Below are 16,332 nucleotides of genomic sequence, written 5' to 3'. Positions count from 1 at the left end.
ATCAGCCTAGCTTAGGGCTTTCTCTCCATCCAGCCCTGTTCCTTCCTTGCTTCCTTCTCTCTCTTCCTCCCTCTCTCCTTCCCTCCCTTGGATCCTGGGAGCTGAGCTCCAGGAATCACGAAGGCCCTGAGACCCGGAGGTTAGACTAGACCCTAACTCAGTCTGTAACTTCTCCCTTCCCTCCTAGATGCCAATGGACGTGGACTTAACCATGGATTAACGTGACCTTGGGCCCTACTGCGCGGGCCAGAAGAGGCTTCAGAAAGAATCATTAAAGTATTTTCTAAAACCTAAATAAGACGCTAGATGTTCTCTCTACTTCATCTGGAATTACTCTGCTCCCAGAATGCCCTTGTGCTTGTTTCCTGGGTCAGCCTGCCCTTAAATTTCTCTTCTTCCAGGAAGCGGCTAAGCTTCTCACATAGTAGGGCAGGTGGCCGCCAGAGGTATTTAGGCTGTGTGAAAAATGAGGTTGGAAAGGTACCATCCCTAATTCTCCAAGGCCGATGTTTCAATCAGTGCCTTCTTTCAGAGTACCCCCCTTCCTTCACTGCGTGGGTGGGCGGACCCTTGGAGGTCAGGTGATCAGGGTTGGCGACAGGAGGTCCACAGCCCTCCCAAGGCTGTGCTGGTTCACTGTCAGACCTGCAGGTGCTTGCAGTTGCTTTAAGTGCGGAGACATGGATGACAGGGGGTTCTGAGAGATTGGGGCGGGCCAGGCGCTGTTCCTCCTTCCGGTGAGCTCACCCCAACCCCTGCACTCTGCGGTGGTTCTGGTGCCTTTAAGAATCTCAGAGTGCAGCCCTGATTGCTGAATCCGCGCGCAGCCTCCGCCGCGCAGATTTGCAGCGCTGCAGAGCTAGGCCTGCGTCCCCTGCCTCGGCCATAGCCCAGTCCAGCCGCTCACTCGCCCCGCAGCGCAGACCCATGTCGGCAGCCCCAGCCTACAGCGAAGACAAGGGCGGCTCGGCCGGCCCCGGGGAACCGGAATATGGCCATGACCCGGCGAGCGGCGGGATCTTCTCCTCCGACTACAAGCGGTGAGCTAGGGAAGCGCAGGCCCGGACACGGTCTACGTGCGGGCACCATGGACAGCGCCCGGGAGGCCCAGGACTGGCCCGATAGGCTCTGTGCAGGGTAGCCTTAAGCGACCCAGGGGACCCGAGGCTGGTGAGGGAGGGGCCAGCAAGGCGGGGTTCTCAAGGAACAGCTACCCCTATATCCCTGCTTTGCAGCCTTTATTCACTGGTTGAGTTGGTTCAAGGAGAAAATCAAAACAAAACCCAGCACCGTGGGGGAGGGTTCTAAATTCGTGAACTGGAGTTTTAGTCTGGGCTGCTCCAGGAAGCCAGCTCAGGCTCTAGACAGAGAAACTGGCTCCTCCTACAAATTCATTCCCCCCCCCCCATCTACCACCTCATTCTCCCTCTTCCCCACCCCACCCCCTCACTGCGCTGTGATTCAGCCCTGCTTGTCTAAAGTTTGGTTCAGCCCCTGACCTCTGACTCACTCATTTATTCGTTCATGAATTCAATAGCAATCATTTATCAGAGGCCTAGCGCACAGACCTGCTTGTCATGCAATACAGCAGTGAACAGGAGAGCACAGATCGCTCTGAAGGAGCAAGAATGAAGCAGTGGCCCTTCAGCTTCTAGGGTCAGCAGGGGAGTGTGAGGCTGCTTCCATCTTTAGGGACACACATAAGAAAAGGGTCTGGGGTCTCAGGGAAATGACCACACAATCCAAAGCACTAGCGGCAAGCAAATTGTCTTCTGCAGAAGGGGATTCAGGCCGGCAGGCGCACCTTGTGGGAGTCCCCCTGGATTTTTACTACCAATGAAACGGTTACTCTGTCCTTCACTCTGGGTGGGCAATACTAGGCCTCACAGTTTAGGTGGGTGCTAACAACATCGAACCCTGTGCAAGTGATAATCAAAGTGTAATTTTTGAGAACAGGGTGCAGCTTTTTTTGTTTGTTGGTATGTTTTGTTTTATTTTGAGATAGACTTTCTGTGAGTCCCTGGCTGACCTGTGTAGCAGGAATAATAAAAACCCAGAGATAAAAATTAGGATTCAACCTGAAAACCAGAAAAGCAAAGCAGCCAGGCCACTAGAGATGTCTTACTGCCACCAAGGCTGGGCAACCGTAAACAGACTAAGCCTCTTTTGGCTCAGTGGGCTGGCTCAGTCAGTAAAGCATGAGACTCTTAATGTCAGGGTCGTGGCTTCGAGCCCCATGCTGGGTAACAAAAGTAGCATGAATAATAAAAAAAAAAACCCAAGGCAAAAATTGGGGTTCAACCTGGAAACTAGAAAAGCAAAATAGCCAAGCCACTAGAGAAGTCTTACCTTTACCAAGGCCGGGTAACTGCAAACTAAGCAGACTAAACCTCTCTCTCCCCTCATTTTCTATTCCTTCTAGTGCTGGGATTAAGGGAGTGTGACTCCCTAGTGCTGGGATTAAAGGTGTAGACCACCACCACCACCTGGATTTGTTTCTGCATTGATCTTGTGTAGCCCAGGGTGGCCTAGAACTCACAGAGATCCTTCTGACCCTGTCTCCCAAATCCTGAGATTAAAGGCATGTGTCACCATTGTCTGACCTCCAGTGGCTTTAGCTTTCCCTCTGGTCTTCATGAAAGATTTATTTATCAAAAGAAAAAATTATCTACCACTACAGTCCTGGAACTCACTCTGTAGACCAGGCTGGTCTTGAACTCACAGATCCACCTGTCTCTGCCTCCCGAGTGCTGGGATTAAAGCTCTGTGCCAAGACCACCTGGCACAGAATGCAGCATTGGGCACACACTTTGATCTTAGACAAATGTTAGGCTATGAGCCTGTCCAGAATTCATGGCATCCAGGGCTGCAGGACTCTGCTGAGAAGAGGAAACCTGGGACAAAGAAGATGACGCCTGCTCTCTCTCTCTCTCTCTCTCTCTCTCTCTCTCTCTCTCTCTCTCTCTCTAACAGTTTAGTAAAGACTCCCATTGGTAGAAAAGACAGTGCAGCTGGGTGCAGTGGTGCTCACCTTAACCCCAGCAATCACGAGGTAGAGGCAAGAAGAGCTCTTTGAGTTCAAGGCCAGCCTGGTCTACATAGCCAGTTCCAGGACAGCTAGAGCTACAAATAAATAATAAATGAATAACCATATTTTACTTATACTTCTTATGGCCCAGAAGACTAAGGAAAGCAATATGTAGGTTCTTCTGGTGTCAGCACAGTGTGGCTGGAATCACTGGAAGTCACTAGAATGAATGAGGGTTCTAAGTGGGGACTCTCACCAGATTTGTGGATTGGAAGAATCTCAGGCTGGATTGGGGAAAGTGAAAGGGGGGGGGGCAGGCTGGAGAGGTGATGGCTCAGTGGTTAAAAGCACCTGTTGCTCTTTCAGAGGACCAGGGCTCGATTTCCAGTACCCACATGTTGGCTCATGACTACTTCCGATTCCAGCTCCAGAGGGTCTGATGTCCACTTTTGACTTCTTTGAACACCACATAAACATGCACATGATACCCATGCTTACATACAGGCAAAACACTCACAACTATGAAATAAAGAAATAAATAAACCTTTAAAAAAAGAAAGAAAGAAAGAAAGAAAGAAAGAAAGAAAGAAAGAAAGAAAGAAAGAAAGTGATCTGAGTTGAGCAAGAGACAAGGGAAAATGTTAGAGTTGAATGGCTGGGCGTGAGGCCGGACTAAAGCAAGGCTGTTTAAACCGAAGCTCTCAACGGGATAGGCTAACTGAATGTAGCATTCACAAAAAGTTTGGCAGCAGTAAAGGATTCTGAACCCAGAAAACCTGAAATGAATTCAAAATCAAACACATAATGGAAGTGGGGAGTCCTGACCTGTCCTGCCTGCTGTGACTTTCCTGCAGCTATGACTCTGAACAAAACATTGCACGCTACAACTCTGACCTGATCACACCAGACACTGACACCGCCTGACACACCTTGGTGCACACGGGAGACTCTCCCTGAAGACTGACATGCCATGAGCCACAGCACTTTCATACAAAAATCTCTGCTTTTACAGAAACATAATGGTTTAATTACAGAACTGGGGACTCCTGACATGGTCCTACCCTTATTCTTCAGCATGGATCAAGTCAGTGTGTCTTTGGATGTAGTGTTACCCAAGCAAGCACATCCGTGTCATTCGTATGCAAATTTACTTTAGTCCCGAACGGTAACCTTATTTGTGATAAATATCTGGTTTTGTTATCTTGTTATTATTTTTATGTGTATGTGTGTATATATGCGTATGAAGTGTATGTGGTGTACATGCACATGTATGTGTGGGTGGGCATGTTGCAAAACTACAGGAAGATATCCTCCACCTTGTTCTTTGATGCGGGGTCTCTCACTGAACTGAGCTCACAGATTTCTTCTAGGTTGGCAGCCGCCATGCCCAGAGATTCTGCTCTCTCCATGCCCCCTCAGTGCTGGGTTAGAGGGGTGAACAGGACCATGTCTGGCTTTTACATGCGTGCTGGGATCTGAACTCTGGTCTTCTGTGCCAGCACTCTTAATTGCTGACTCATCTCTCCAGCCCCAAGGAACTGTTGTAATTTCTTTTGGATTGATTGCCAGTCAATGCTTGATGTGTGTGCCTGCTTTACATACCTGCAGATGGAGTCATGTAAAAGTTTTTCAGGTGCCAAGCTGTGCTCAGTAGAAATGCTAAGGTGTCCTGACCTACACTGGGGAGACAGGAGGACATAAGGGCTTTCTTTCCTATCTCTTTGATCAAACATCTGACAAAAGCAATTTAAGCAGGAATTTATTTTAGCTCATAGGCTGAGGATATATGTTGGGGAAATGTGATAGCAAGGGTTTGAGGCTGGACACAGGACAACCTCAGTCATGAAGCCAAGAAGATGAACGAATGCTGGGCTTCATATTCTCTCCCTCCCTCCCTTCCTCTCTCTCTCTCTCTCTCTCTCTCTCTCTCTCTCTCTCTCTCTCTCCTGCTGTAATTCTTTTAAATTTGTTATTTTTATTTTATGTATATGGGTGTTTTGCATGCATGCTTGTCTGTGAACCGCACATGTGCCTGGTGTCTGTGGAAACCCCTGAAACTGGAGTTACAGACACCTGTGAGCTGCCATGGGGGTGCTGGGAATAGAACCTGGGTCGTCTGGAAGAGCAGTCAAAACTCCTAACCACTGAGATTTTTACAGCCCCCACTTTCTCCTTTTTATTCAGTCAGGTGCCCCCATCATGGGAAGTTGCCCCTTACACTTAGAATGGATCTTCCCGTGTCTATTGGAGCAATCTAAATATTCCCTCACAGACAAGCCTGCAGGTTTGGTGTGTTTTTTTTTTTTTTTAGATTATTCTATATCCTACAAACTCACATTCAAGATTAACAGCACAAACTGCTTTGGAAGGATTGATGAGGAATGAGAGCCTGGGCCGGAGTGAGCAGGGATGTATGAGATTCCTAGGAGGACAGAAGCACCGTTCTGAGGAAATTTACCGTTCAGTTATGGCTATGAGATTTGGAGTGAAAAAAGAAACTCTTCCCCTGACTCTCTCATGTGCCCGGAGACTGGGATGGGCTCAGTCCCTGTCCCCAGCCATCTGTACCTCCTGTGGCTTTGCTTCTGAGCCTTGAGAGGGAAACCAGAGCCTCCCACCTGGCCAGTGTTTAGTTACCGAGTTTCAGGGCGGGCCTTCTGGTGGCAGTGGGCATGACAAGCAGGTCCCAGCTGGCTGCCAGCTCAGTACTCTCTTGGAGCTGGACCTGATGCCAGATGCAGCGATTCCTGCAGCTCCCCGGGACGGTAGTGAGGCCAGGGGCCAGTGGGGCTGAGCAGGAGGAGGCTTCCAGTCCTGTGCTTGGTCCTGAAGGTGGGCCCCCACCCTGGTACCAGGCCCTGAAGCCTGAGGAACTTCGGTGGCTGCAGGCTCCTGAGGAAGACACAACCCCAGAAACATCGATAGAAGGACCTTGCCCTGAGGTTGGCCAAGGCCAGACCCAGAGCCAGCCATTAAGGTACAGAATATCCTGCCTCTGCCCCCAGAGAACCGAGGTCAGGGAATGGGTGGCTGCTACTTTCAGCCCAGCTCCCTGTTTAACCTCTTTGGTAGAGCAGCACCAGGCACGTATTCAGGCTCCAGGCTTGAGGGGCTTCAGGTAGAGGTCACAGGATACCTGAGGGTTGAGAGTATGACTAAGTGAGATAAACTCTGAGCAGAGGGAGAGGGTGAAACATTCAAGGCTTCAAGGCCCATCTTGACTGCCCTACCCCAAGCTCTGGCTGGAGTAGGCTCAGGATAAGGTTTGGGGACAGAAACGAACATGGTCCAAGTTTGAGCAGCCTCTCTGGGTGTGTTGACCATAACTTGGGGAGGGAGCCCCGTGGGCCACTGAGGGGTGGGTGGATGTGTCTGATCCCAGGGTCATGTTTGATACACTGGAGGGCTCTAGCCACAGTCAGGAGAGTCTGCTAACCCAGAGTAGGTCAGGGGTCAGGTCAGAATGAGTGCAAGGTAAAGGGATCTGACTGGGAGGTGAATATTTCATGATCTCAGGGCACTGCTGTGTTCCTCTCCCTTCCTCTGCCTCCTGGGAACGTGAAGCCAGTGGGAGCAGTGGGAGCAAAAGAGGGATGGGGTCCATCACGCTCCAGGAGGAGAAAGGCTACATCACTCCAAGAGGCATCGTGTGGGTTGTGGGCATTTGAAGATCAATTCTGCCAGCTCTGTTTTATACCCAGTGTCCCTCCCTTCTGCCAAGAGCCTAAAATGTATTACCAGTTTTGTGGCTGGGATGGTCTAGGGTGTGTGCTTTTGACAGGGGCCTGAGACATTTGGGGCATGGCAAGGACACCCATGTGTGAAGGAGCCAGCTTCTAGGGCACACTGTCAGTGAAGAGATTGGGCTGCTCTGTCCACTGCTGGCCATTGCCCTCCCCCATACCACACCAGGCTGGGCCTCCGGCGGTCAGAGGATCTCCTCATCCGTCTTGAGGTCCCCTGGCCATTCTGGTGAATGAGCCTGGAGTAACCAAATTTGTCAAGTTTGTATATGTATTGTATATGGCTGTGGTGACTGTAAGGGGCCCGTGTATATAGGTAGCATGGGGAGCATGGAGTGGTCTCTTACGGCATATGTCTATAGGTGTGTAGGTGAAATGTGTCTGGGGTGTGTGCCTTGAGAGTGCTTCTGTGGAAGGATGCTGCTTTGTTTTGTATTTGTGTGAGCGTGTGTGTTTCCCTGGGGCTTGTGGGTATGTGTCTGCAGTTTCACGTACATGATTATTTGTGTCTGTGAGGGGTGTGTGTGGGATATGGCTCTATCTCTGGGGTACAGGTAGACCCACAGGAGTGGACATGTATGTGGTACATGTGGGCGGTACTCATGTGAGTTAAACGTGGAGTGTCTATTTGAGGGGTACAACAGTGAGCACTGAGATGTGGGGAAAGCTGGTACCCACCTCTGTCAGCTCCCAAGACTCTAAGTTATGCCAGTGACTCAGCGGAATTGTTTGTGCTTCTGCCCACACCTCAGCTCAACACCCCTGAGTGACTGGTAACCAGGTCTGTGTCTGGGAGTGTTGTGTGACAAGAACAGATACAGATTCACCCCAGATGTGGCACCAGAGACAGACCAAAGGAACAATCCTACCTAAGTCCAGCTCAGTGAGCCAGGGAATTCCAGGAGTATGGGTGAACAGCTACCCACAAAAGTAGCTGGGTCATCAAAAAATCCAGTCCAGCATGGGCAACAGATCCCTGGAGATCCCTGCATATTTCTGAGTGGGCTTGCGGAAGAGTCTCCTCTCTCCAAGATGGCTACCTCTGCGCAATTATAGCGTGGGGCCTGGTGAATCCCATTTCCTGATCTTATAAGTTTCATATACTTCCCGAGTCTTACGGATCCTGCCATCAGGAAGTACAGTTTCTTTAAGAAATAACTCCCCTGATGGTAGTGAGAGGGACAAAGTGGTTGTCTTATGGTCTTTGCTTTAAGAGCACCAAAATTTTTTTGGTGTTGGGGCCACCCAGGAAAGGGCACTTTGAGCTAACACGTGCAGGGCTGGATGCATTCTGCCCATCATCTGCCAGCTAGCAAGGGCCTCTGTGTTCTAAAAGGCATCCTTTTTCTTTTTCTTTTTTTTTTTTTTTTTTTTTTGGTTTTTCGAGACAGGGTTTCTCTGTGGCTTTGGAGCCTGTTCTGGAACTAGCTCTGTAGACCAGGCTGGTCTCGAACTCACAGAGATCCGCCTGCCTCTGCCTCCCGAGTGCTGGGATTAAAGGCATGCGCCACCATCGCCCAGCCTAAAAGGCATCCTTTTTCTATTTTGCTTTTCTGTCAAAAATCTTTTCCGAAAAGACATTTCCCATGTACATACGTATGTGTTGACTTGGATGTACGACAATGCTCGTGTGTGTGTCACGCACACGTGCATATGGAGACTAGGTGAGGAACGAAGCCTCCTAAAGTTCTTGGGACATGGGTTTCTTAGTGCTCCTATCCCTCCTCGTTTTTTTCTGTTAGGCTCACACACAAGACTGGCACATGTGTAATGAGATTCTCTTTCTCATGATATAGGTCACTGTTTTCTCTGTCTCAACAGCAGACACATTGGCCCCTCTCCTAGGACTTCGGACGTTGTTTCTAGATGTTTTATTTCACCCAGGGGTGTTTTATACCTTCATAAATGGCCACCCAATGCTAACTGACAGGACTGACTTTGGACATGAGGACACCCATGGAATCTTTGGGAGTTGTCTGGTTCTTGGATTCATTTTGGTCTGTAAGGCCAAGACGTGCAAACACGTTTGGGGAAAGAACATCATACTCTTCTTTTCTTTTTGTGTGTACGGGGGCACTATGCAGGTGCACATGTGTGTGGGTGCCAGACACCTACCCTGTGTTCCTCAGGAACCTCCCACCTTGTTTATTTGAAGCAAGGCCTCACCCACTGGTTTCTGGCTCTCACTGTTTTGATGAGGTGGACTAGAGATCAAGCCCCAGAGATCCTCCAGTTTCTGCCTCCCGGGTACTGGAATTACAAGCAGTTACCACCGTGTCCTGCTTTTAATGGATGCTGGGAAGCAATCTCAAGTCCTCACGCTCGCATGAAAAGCACATAATGACAAATCTCCCTGGTCTCCTACCCTTGTTTGATACCCAGTTCCTCTCCGTTGGTTCTTCCCATCCATTGAGCCAGGCCTTATCTTTCTACCCCAACCTTTCCTTTGTCACTTAGCTCTCTGAATTTTGTTGTTGTTGTTGTTGACTGGTTTGGGTTTTGAGACAGGGTCTCACTGTGCCGTGATGGCTGGCCTGGAACTCATAGAGATCCACTTGCCTCTGACTCCTGGGTGAGGATTAAATGTGTGCCCCATCATGGCTGGTTTAGTTTTCTATGGTTGAAGTAAGAAAGAACCACAAGCTGGGTTACTGACTGGGAACAGGGTCTCCTGGGCTTCCCGTCTCCTATTCCTGAGCCTGGGATGTGACACTGCACACAGTTCAGGTGGGGGTCAAACCCAGAACTCTTGTGAAGCTAAGCAAGCACCCTAACAGCTGATCTTCATCTCAGATCCTAGATTAGAAACTTTCTGTTTCAGCTCAGAAGGCCTAGAGTCTATAACAAAGGTGTTAGTGTCTTAGCTAGGGTTTCTACTGCTGTGAAGAGACACCATGACCATGGCAACTCTTATAAAGAAAACATTTAATTGAAGGTGGCTTGCTTACACTTTCATGAAGGCATGGCAGTGTGCAGGCAGACAGGCTGGAGCCCAGAGAGCTACATCTTGTAAGAAACAGGAAATCAACTGTCACACCGAATGAAGTTTCAGAAAAGAGACCTCAAAGCCCGCCCCCACAGTGACACATTTCCTCCAACAAGGCCATGCCTCCCAGTAGTGTCCTCCCTTTGGGGGCCATTTTCCTTCAAACCACCCCAGGTAGTTAGCAAGGTCCTGCTCCGTAGAAACCCAGTGGGGAATCCTTCTGGCTTGCTGGCTATCATCCATGTTTGTTGGCTTACAGATGTAAATCTTCAGTCCTGTGTCTTTACAGTAATTGAGCTATCTTCCCAGCTCACATCCTTGACAAACCAGTTTCCAAAAATTCTAAGGCACTGGGTTAGCACTTCAACATCCTTTCTTTTGGCCAGGGAACACGATCCAGCCCATAACAGTGGCTGGCCCACAAGTCTCTCCTGAACGCCTAATCGGGAGCTTACCCATTTCCACTCCCTGCCTGTATCCCCTGGCCCTGGTCCCTCCTTGGACTGGACTTGGCCTGAGTCCTACCTGGACACTGGTGGTGATTCATGCCCATCCTGCTCCTTATCTGTCTATGTGTCCTACCAGGCACGATGACCTGAAAGAGATGTTGGACACCAATAAAGATTCCCTCAAGCTGGAGGCCATGAAGAGGATTGTGGCAGTAAGAGGGGTTTCCCCTGGGTGATGGGCCTGCCTGTCCCAGAGCAGTGACCCTGGGTATGTATCAGGCTTTGCCCTAACCAGTGCTCCGCCCTCTCCCCTTTTATTTTCCTCTCTGATCCCAACACACAGATGATCGCCCGGGGGAAGAACGCCTCAGACCTGTTCCCTGCCGTGGTGAAGAATGTAGCCTGTAAGAACATAGAGGTGAGCACCGTCCACAGACAGGTGGGCTCCCATCCCAACCCAGGACTCAACTCAAGCTGGGCTGAGGGCAAGGAAGGAAACTATTTAACCCTTGGGGGACTGCCTGCTCAAGCTGTCCCTGTCCTCATGTCCCTGAACTGGATGTCAATCAGGGTAGAGGGCTGGGGACACACTTAAGGCTGCTGTCTCCTACTGGATGAACTTGACCCATGAACCATAGCTGCATGCATGGGTGGTTATGGCATCCTGGGCGGTGAAGGTGCTACCCCCTTGCTGGGACACCAGCCAGGACACCTGCTCTCTCTCCTAGGTGAAGAAGCTTGTCTACGTGTACCTGGTCCGATACGCTGAGGAGCAGCAGGACCTAGCCCTTCTGTCCATCTCTACCTTCCAGCGTGGCCTAAAGGTCAGAGGTCTGCATGGGGCCTGTGCGTCATTGGAACTATATCAATGAATGTCGTGTAGGCTCTGGAGAGCTCTTCCTACTTGCTACAGCAGGAAGGTTCAGAGGAGAGCAAAGGACCAGTGAAGCCTACGCAGGTAGAAGCCAGACTTAGAAAGATCTTGGGATAGGAGCTAGGTGCCCAGAGCCCATGTTACTGTCCCCTGAGATGCCTGGGTGGCTATAACTGGACAACAGACTGGATCCTTTGTAAAGAAGAAAGGGTGGCTGGAGAGATGGCTCAGCAGCCCTTCCAGAGGACCCGGGTTTATTTCCTAGCAACCACATGGCAGCTCACAACTGCCTGAGAGTCTGTCCACCTCCAGGGAATCCGGCACCCTCACATAGACATACACGCAGCCAAAACACCAATGCACGTAAAATAAAATAAAGGTTTATCCATCTCACAGCCCTGGAAGCTGGAAGGTCCAAGGCCAGGAGGAGGGCACATCGGCAAGGGCTTTTTGGCTCTTCAGAGTCCCAAGGTGACACAGGGTGAGAGGGACACATACAAGAGACAGAGCCATTCTATTTATTATTTATTTATTTATTTATTTATTTATTTATTTATTTATTTATTTATTATGTATGCAATATTCTGTCTGAGTGTATGCCTGCAGGCCAAAAGAGGGCACCAGACCCCATTAAAGATGGTCATGAGCCACCATGTGGTTGCTGGAAATTTAACTCAGGACCCTTGGAAGAGCAGGCAATGCTCTTAACCTCTGAGCCATCTCTCCAGCCCGACAGAGCCATTCTTTTTATTTTATTTTATTTATTTATTTATTTATTTATTTATTTATTTATTTAAGATTTCCCCGCCACCGCCTCCCATTTTCCTCCCCCTCCCCCAATCTGCCCATCCAGATCCCCCCCGACACAGCCACTTTTTAAAGGTCTCACCTCCCAAAGTTGGTTTTAATACCTCCAGGTAGGAATTACATCTCAACTTAAGTTTTAGTGGGTTTATTTTTATTTTTTTAATATATATTTATTTACTATAGGTACAGGGGCTTATTTTTATTTTTTAATATATATTTATTTACTATAGATACAGTACTCTGTCTGCATGTGAGCCTACAGGTCAGAAGAGGGCACCAGATCTCATTACAGATGGTTGCTGGGAATAGAACTCAGGCCCTCTGGAAGAGCAGCCTGTGCTCTTAACCGCTGAACCATCTCTCTAGCCCTCTTAGTAGGTTTATTTTTTAACAGCAGGCTGCTTTCAGTATGAATCACTTGAGCCCCTGACAGTGGAGACTCTCGGTCCTTACCTCTACCCATAGAGGGACATGAATTGTGACTCACGTCAGACACTTGGCATACACATGGCAGTCTGTCAGGGAGAATTCTGATGGCAGGAGTCTCTCACAGCAAATATTCAACTGAACTAACTAATCTTTAAATTATTTCTAATTTTAATTCCTATGAGATTGTGGATTTATAATTGTCTTTTCTCACTATTATAATTTTACAAAAACATGATGTGTTGAAATCAGAATGGTGTCAAGTAAAATACTGGTATTACCTACATAACCATGCATTACCTGTTTAATTTAATGGTGTGTATTTAAATGAGCTAATTTGCTTTTTTTTTTAAATCCATTGTACAAAAAGAAATAAAAAGAAGGTACTTAAAACCAGGCTGCAAAATGTTCATATAGTATTTAGGGCTTGTAGGCTCTAGTATCTGAACCATGCACTTACTGGATTTTGTGTTAAAAATGGACATAGTTATATATCTCAACAAATATTTATTTAAAAAAAATAGGCAGCTAGTAGAACTGTCCTGAGGTCTGTGCCTAGCAGTCTTTGCTGCTGAACGTCTCTGACACATTGTCAGTGATTGGGACCACACTCCTTCGTAAAGCCATATGCCCCACCTCTTACCCTAGCTTTAGACAATTACAATGGCTCTCGTGTTTGTTTCTTAACCGTTATATTATATTGAAACTTATATTGAAACTTCTATAGCTATAATTCTGTTGTTGTTGTTGTTTGTTGATTTTTGAGACAGGGTTTGTCTGTGAAACCGTTCTGGCTGTCCAGGAACTTTGTAGACCAGGCTGGCCTCGAACTCACAGAGATCAGTCAGCCTCTGCCTCCTGAGTGCTGGGATTAAAGGCATGTACCACAACTGCCTGGTTTATAACTTTAAAAAAATGGGTTTTAAGTATAATCAAGACACTGGGTTCAGTCACCAGAATTCAAAAGACTATTCCATGTTCATAGAAGATCTAATTAATGTCATGTTATACCAGCACAAATACTGTTTATCACACAGCCAAAGTCTCCTGTGTATCTCCCATACTTTTCACAAATATATGTGTATTATTTTCTAAAATCATGCTTTTAATCTACTTTTTTTGTGTGTGCAAGTATGTGTCAAGGTCAGATCTCTTTCCACCATGTGGATCCCAGGGATGGAACTCAAGTGTTTGGTGGCAAGTGCTTTAATCCTCTGAGCCATCTTACTAAACCACGTTTATTCTTTTATTGCTTAGTTATGCATTCCTAAATGATAAAATACTGTTTTTTAAATGGACTCATAATATAAACAGAGTTTTCTTGTTTTGATTACTGGGTTTGGGCCTGTCTGGGCCATTGTGTAAGCCTGGGTTCTCTTTTTATCATCTAGCCTGAAGCCATGTTTTTTGTTTTTCTTTTCTATTTCTGTTCAGCACTTCTCTGTCAACCCTGTGGGTGGCAAACAGATAATCTAGACTGCTTCTGTCATTCTGTCTCTGTGGGTGACCCCTGGGATTGCCTGTGAAATACTGTTTTATTTAGTTTCACAGAGTCTCTAATCCAGGATCCAGTGCCCTACTGGGCTTGAACCTAGGCCCTCCAACCTCCAACTTGCTAGACAAGCATTCTGCCAGTGTTCTACATCCTCAGCACACACACACAGACAGACAGACAGACAGACAGACAGACACACACACACACACACACACACACACCACCCTTTTCCTTTCGGTGTTTTGAGACAGGGCCTTGCTTGAACTTACTCTGCAGTACAGGCTAGCCTGGAACTCCCAATTCTTCTTCAGTCTCCTGAGTGTTCAGGCTCTAAATGTGCACAATCACATTGGGCTCATGGGCTTTTTATTTTTGTTTACTTTAGGATACAGTTTTGCTAAGTTTCCCAGGGTGGCCTCAAACATTCAGTCCCGCCTCGGTTTCTCTGGTAACTGGGACTTCATGCACACACCACCACAGCCAGTGCAAAGCTCTGAATTTTAATTTTGTCCCTTAACTTTGTGTTTTCTTCCGTGTAGCTTCCTTTGTATTAAAACTGAGAGTTTATCTGAGCCAGGGTATCAGCTTGGAGTGTGTGGCATGTATTGTTTCCAGGATATCAATGTTTTGTTAGTAAATCTTTCCTAGCTAGGTTTTATTAAATTATGGATGCATAGAACTGTATGACTAGCCACCCAGTATTTTTCTGTCTTACTTTGGAAGATCCTGAAAGCAAGGAGAAAAAAAACTGTAACACCCTTCACGTGTTAAAACTTTATGTAACTCATGTGTAAAAAACTTTAACACACCTTCATGTGGCTATGATGACAGAGATAAAATGGGCCCAAATTCTGCTCCTAAAATGCTCACATGATTATGTGAACCCAGAGGCCTGCATCAAGGGTGGCAATGCAGGAAGTGTTATGAGAGATTCCCAGAATGCCTTACTGAAATCAAGATTCACAGTATTCATATCTACCAGTTTAATTTCCTCCTCCAAATTGAAAACAGTTGGGGTTTTTTTTGTGTGCCTATTTCAAAAGAAAAATGGTAAAATAAAGAAGGCCAGTTTCTTTAAAAAATGAATTTATTTTTTCACTTATTTTACATCCTGGCTGCAGCTTCCCCCTCCGTTCTCTCCTCCAACCCTCCTTCTGTCCCCCCCCCCCCACTTACTCCTCCATTTCTATTCAGAAAAGGGCAGGCCTCCTATGAATATTAACAAAATATGGTGTATCAACTTGCAGTAAGACTCATATATAAGGCTGGGCTAGCCAACCCAGTATGAGGAACAGGGTCCCAAAAGCCAGTAAAAAAGAGTCAGAGACAGCCCCTGCTCCCACTGTCGGGAGTCCCGCAAGAGGACCAAGCTACGCAACTGTCACACATATGAGAGTGCCTAGGTCAGTCCCATGCAGGCTCCCTGGCTGTCAGTTCAGAGTCTGTGAGTTATGTCACCTATAAACCCAGGTTAGTTGATTCTGGAGTTTTCCTTGACACCACCCCACCCCATCCCACACCCCCAGCTCCTGCTACCCTTCCTCCCTCTCTTCTCCAGGATTCCTAGAGCTCCACCTAGTGTTGGGCTGTGGGTCTGCATCTGTTCCCATCAGTTGCTGGATGCAGCATCTCTGATGACAACCGGGCTAGGCACCCATCTGGTCCTAGGAGATGTCAGTTTAGGCTCTGTATCTGCTGTTGTTAGGAGTCTCAGCTGGGGTCAGCAGGCCAGGTTGTAATGGCTGCCGTGATGCGATGTGTCTAAGAAAACACAGGCTCCTGCTTTATTTTTTTATATTTATTTATTATGTATACAATACTCTGTCTGTGTGTATGCCTGCAGGCCAGAAGAGGGCACCAGACCCCATTACAGACGGTTGTGAGCCACCATGTGGTTGCTGGGAATTGAACTCAGGACCTTTGGAAGAGCAGGCAATGCTCTTAACCTCTGAGCCATCTCTCCAGCCCAGGCTCCTGCTTTTTAAATCAATGCTTTTAAACCACACCACTAAAACTCAGTTCCAAAATTTTGCCGGGCATTACCGTCATTTTCACACCTGGTTTTGTGGCTCTCCTTCTCCAGCTGGGCAACCAGGGTGACATCTGTTTTCCTGTACTGTTGTTGTCTACTATTCTGCAGGGTTAGTGTCTGTTTGCAGCATGGCTCTTAACCTTCCTACTGTTGTGACCCTTTAACACCGGGTTCCTCATGTTGTGCTAACCCCAACCATAAAATTATCTCCATTGCTACTGCATAACTGTAACTGTAACTTTGCTACTGTTATGAATCATAATGTAAACATCTGCTCTGCAGGATATCTGATGTATGACCCCTGTGGGTCATTCAACACCCCAAAGTGGTTGTGACCCACAGGTTGAGAACCCCTGGTTACTCCCACTGTGGGAAGATAGTGCTTATATCTGAGATTATAGCAGGAGAGTGCATGCTGTTAGCAGGCCTGTATGGGATCATCTGAGCAGGAGAAGCCTACACATGGGTTTTATTAATTAATTAATTAATTAA

At 47.6% G+C, this 16,332-nt stretch overlaps 1 protein-coding gene across 1 annotated transcript in view; it reads left to right on the top strand.

The window, feature by feature from the left end:
• The first annotated feature begins 590 nt into the window (after nucleotides 1–590).
• The window catches only part of Ap3b2 (adaptor related protein complex 3 subunit beta 2), a 34,799-nt gene continuing 19,057 nt past the window's right edge, over nucleotides 591–16,332 (top strand). Inside the window, exons 1-4 of the mRNA XM_005357663.2 lie at nucleotides 591–1,040; nucleotides 10,343–10,418; nucleotides 10,550–10,624; nucleotides 10,935–11,030. Of these exons, the coding sequence (XP_005357720.1) occupies nucleotides 928–1,040; nucleotides 10,343–10,418; nucleotides 10,550–10,624; nucleotides 10,935–11,030 (360 nt within the window). The 5' untranslated portion in view covers nucleotides 591–927. The remainder of the gene's footprint in view (nucleotides 1,041–10,342; nucleotides 10,419–10,549; nucleotides 10,625–10,934; nucleotides 11,031–16,332) is intronic.

The sequence above is a fragment of the Microtus ochrogaster genome, chromosome 22 (genome assembly GCF_000317375.1).
Source record: "Microtus ochrogaster isolate Prairie Vole_2 chromosome 22, MicOch1.0, whole genome shotgun sequence".
Taxonomy (NCBI): Eukaryota; Metazoa; Chordata; class Mammalia; order Rodentia; family Cricetidae; genus Microtus; species Microtus ochrogaster.
This window is presented reverse-complemented; position numbering and strand designations above follow the sequence as displayed.